Source organism: Callithrix jacchus, chromosome 15 (assembly GCF_049354715.1).
Source record: "Callithrix jacchus isolate 240 chromosome 15, calJac240_pri, whole genome shotgun sequence".
Taxonomy (NCBI): Eukaryota; Metazoa; Chordata; class Mammalia; order Primates; family Cebidae; genus Callithrix; species Callithrix jacchus.
Window position 1 is genome coordinate 98,405,180 of NC_133516.1, and position 3,483 is coordinate 98,408,662.

General features: G+C 37.7%; 1 protein-coding gene across 1 annotated transcript; it reads left to right on the forward strand.

The window, feature by feature from the left end:
* The first annotated feature begins 1,208 nt into the window (after positions 1-1,208).
* Positions 1,209-2,465, forward strand: CCDC54 (coiled-coil domain containing 54). The gene has a single exon (XM_002758846.6). The coding sequence runs from the start codon at positions 1,402-1,404 to the stop codon at positions 2,416-2,418; it is 1,017 nt and encodes a 338-aa protein (XP_002758892.1). The 5' UTR covers positions 1,209-1,401; the 3' UTR covers positions 2,419-2,465.
* The last annotated feature ends 1,018 nt before the right edge of the window (positions 2,466-3,483 follow it).

Consider the following 3,483-nt stretch of genomic DNA (forward strand, 5'->3'; position numbering starts at 1 on the left):
CGGGCATTTGGCAAGCATTTTTGCAAAAAATGGATGGATGGAATATGTCATTTCAAGGAAAACAAGCCATCTTGATAAATTTCAAGATTTTCAAGCTAAAATTAAAATTTTGAAAAATGTGCATTTTGCCACCATGAGCTTGGCCTCTTCTCAATACTCAAAAGACTTTTCTGGTGAGACTGGTGAAGGTATTAATGAATATGATATTTTGATATATAATACGAGTCAACATAGAAGATCTACATAATTCAGTGGCATCAGGATTCAGGAACCATTGTTTTCCAAATGATCAATACCTTATATTATGCATCTATTCAAAATAAAAAATAGACTAGAGACTATTAATATAACAAAGTATGCAAGTTCATTGATTTGGCCTAAAATGACACATAGCGGCCAACTTCTTAAATCATTTGTCAAATTTTCATAAAGTATAAAGTAGCAAAGAACGATATCCTCAATTATCTGAAAAGATTATTAAAATACTCTTTATTTTCCATTTACATTTCTCCATAAGGCTATTTTTTCTTCATATACTTCAATTGAAACAATACATCACAACAGATATAATGCAGAAGCAATGATAATCTAGTTATGTTCTATTAATTCGGTATTTCAAACATTTGCAGATATGTAAAACAATGCCACTCTTCTCATTTTTTTTCCTTTCAGGAAATCAAATTATTTTTTATAAAAATAAGTCACTTATGTTAACATGTAATGGGTTTTTTAATTTAAATAAATTAATTAGTAAATATTTAAGACTTTCTTAGTTTTAATGTCTGCTATAAAACATAGGTAGATATAACCCAAAAAAACAAAATCTGTGTGGTCCTCAAAAATTTTTCATTTTTGTTTTTTTAGAGATAGAGTATTGCTCTGTCACCCAGGCTGAACTGCAGTAGTGTCATCATGGCAGACTCCAGCCTCCACCCCCTGTGCTCAAGCGATCCTCCCACCTCAGCCTCCCAAAGAGCTGAGACTACAGGTGTGCACCACCATGGCTGGCTAAGTTTTAAAAAAATTTTTGTAGCAATGGGCGTCTTTCTATGCTGCCCAGACTGCTCAATAATTTTTATGATTGAAAACGAGCCCTATGACCCAAACTTTTGAGAACTTCTGTAGTTAAATGTATTTGTTCTAAGACGGCAGTCATTGTGACATCAGCGACAGGTCACTGAGGACCATATGAAGAATTCCATGCAGTTGACCATTTTCACAGAGCTCTCCAGCTGGAGCTCTATAAGAAGTGTCTGCTGCTGCTGCTGCTGCTGCTGCTGCTGCTGTTTTCCACAAAGTGTTGTATGTTGTTACTGGGAAAGGAACCCAACACACAGTAAGAGAAAGACCATTTCATTCGCGCGTTCTTTCTTCCTGTGATTCTGTGTTTCACCATGAAAGATGCACAAACTTCATACCAAGAGGGTAAAAGCTGCTGCTAGCCAGATGTGGACTTCAAATCTCTCGAAGGTCAGACAATCTCTTAAAAATGTTTACCACGAATGTCAGCTTCGGCACCAGGATTCTGCTAGATATTCAACTGAGACATCTGATGACTGTATTGAAGATGACGTTAGTTACGATGAAGAAATGAACCTTAGAGCAGTGCTCCAGGACATTAAAACTGCTCAAGTCGAACTTTTCAGCCAAATGACTGACATCATCCGTGCGATACCGAAAGTCCAGGAAAAGACTGACTTGTGTCAAAAGCAGGTGGAGGTCCTGGAAACCAGAATGAATGTTAATGAAGACGAACAATTCACAACAATTAAAGCTATCCTCTCTATGAAAAAAGACATTGAGGCATTAAGAAAGAAAATGACAGAACTGGAACATCAGAATTCTTGCTCCAGGATACATTGTCTAGAGCTTCTAGAGGGAGAAAAGGGTAAAGAAACCATAGAACTGCTTTACAAGCTCATCCAACAAGCAACTCTGAAGAACACATTGGCCTCTGAAGACACGGAAATCTCTTCAGCAGAATCAGAGAAAGCGTCGAGTTATCCAAAGTCCACTGATCATCTTGAGAAAAAAACAATTTCTCCCCAAATTAAAACTCTAAAGAAAAGTAACCATCAAAGAGCATCAAGGAGCCCTAGAAAAGCAAAGCCGAAGGTTTACATTTACCCAGACTTCAGCACGTGGATCAAGCTAACTGTTGTTCGTGGAGGAAAATGGATATTTTTCCTCAGTGCTACCAAGTTAGAAGAATTCATCCAGTGGCTTCTTTCTAGGCCAACTGCTCTTCCTGAGGAACCACAGGTCATAAACCAGAGATACTGTCCATTCATTGGCCCTATTGTGAGCTTAACCACGATCTGTCTCTCCATGTTCAACAATATTTACTGCTTTTTTCGTTCCTTCAAGGAAGAAGTAACTCGACTCGAGTTCTTTTCTGCTTTGCTTGGTACAAAATAAATGTAACCTGGTTGCTCCAAGCGTTCACACATCAGTGTGAGTTCTTCGGTAGTTTGCTCACTCTGGGCTCACTATTTGCAGAATTTCTCTATGTGTACAGTAAGTTCAGGCACCTGGTCAAATTGAACTGTTGTAATTCATTTTCTGTCAATGTTCTTCTTTTCTCAAAGGCAATGCATGAGGATTCATCCTGGGTCCACTTTCATAGATAATTGGAAACAAAGAATGAAGGAGGCAAGGGAAATGTAAAACATGTTTGGTACCCTCCAAGTCAGTTTTCTATATACTTTGTTCTACTGGCCTTTGTAGATAAGATTTCTGATATCAGAAACATACTCTACTGACAAGACTTCATTTTATTTATTTATTTTTGAAATGAAGTCTCACTCTGTCACCCAGGCTGGAGTGCGGTGGCACAATCTCGGCTCACTGCAACCTCCACCTACCAGGTTCAAGCTGTTTTCCTGCCTCAGCTTCCCAAGTAGCTGGGATTACAGGCACGCGCCACCACGCCCAGCTAATTTTTGTATTTTTAGTAGAGGCAAGCTGGCCAGGCTGGTCTCAAACCCCTGACCTCAAGTGATCCACCCGCCTCGACCTCTCAAAGAGCTGGGATTACAGGCATGAGCCACTGCGCCCAGTCAGGCTTTAAGTGGTGTAGAGTGTAAAGGGTACCCATTGTCACAGCTTCTAAAGTTAGCAGTATAAAAATAAAGGGAATTGAAAGTCCAAGTTATTGCAAAGAAAATATTCGAAAAATTGGCTTTTTCTTTCAACTTTAGTTTCTTTTCCATCAAACAATTAGATAAGAGGAGAAAGACAATAAGATACTGGGTAATTTTTGCATCTTCATGAAAGAAGACAAATACCATATCCTGTAGGTTTGATACAGAGGAAATGAGAAAATCTAAGAAGGGATTTGTGAACTAAGTTAAATCTCACCACTATAATGTAAATTATAATATAATAATAGAAATGTATATTATATATTACATATATAATAGAATAATAGAAAATCTAAGAAGCGATTTGTGAACTAAGTAAAATCTCACCACTATAATAACA

Bases quoted from the DNA above. Each gene is read 5' to 3' on its own strand.
- CCDC54 (XM_002758846.6), top strand. From the start codon at position 1,402: ATGCACAAACTTCATACCAAGAGGGTAAAAGCTGCTGCTAGCCAGATG.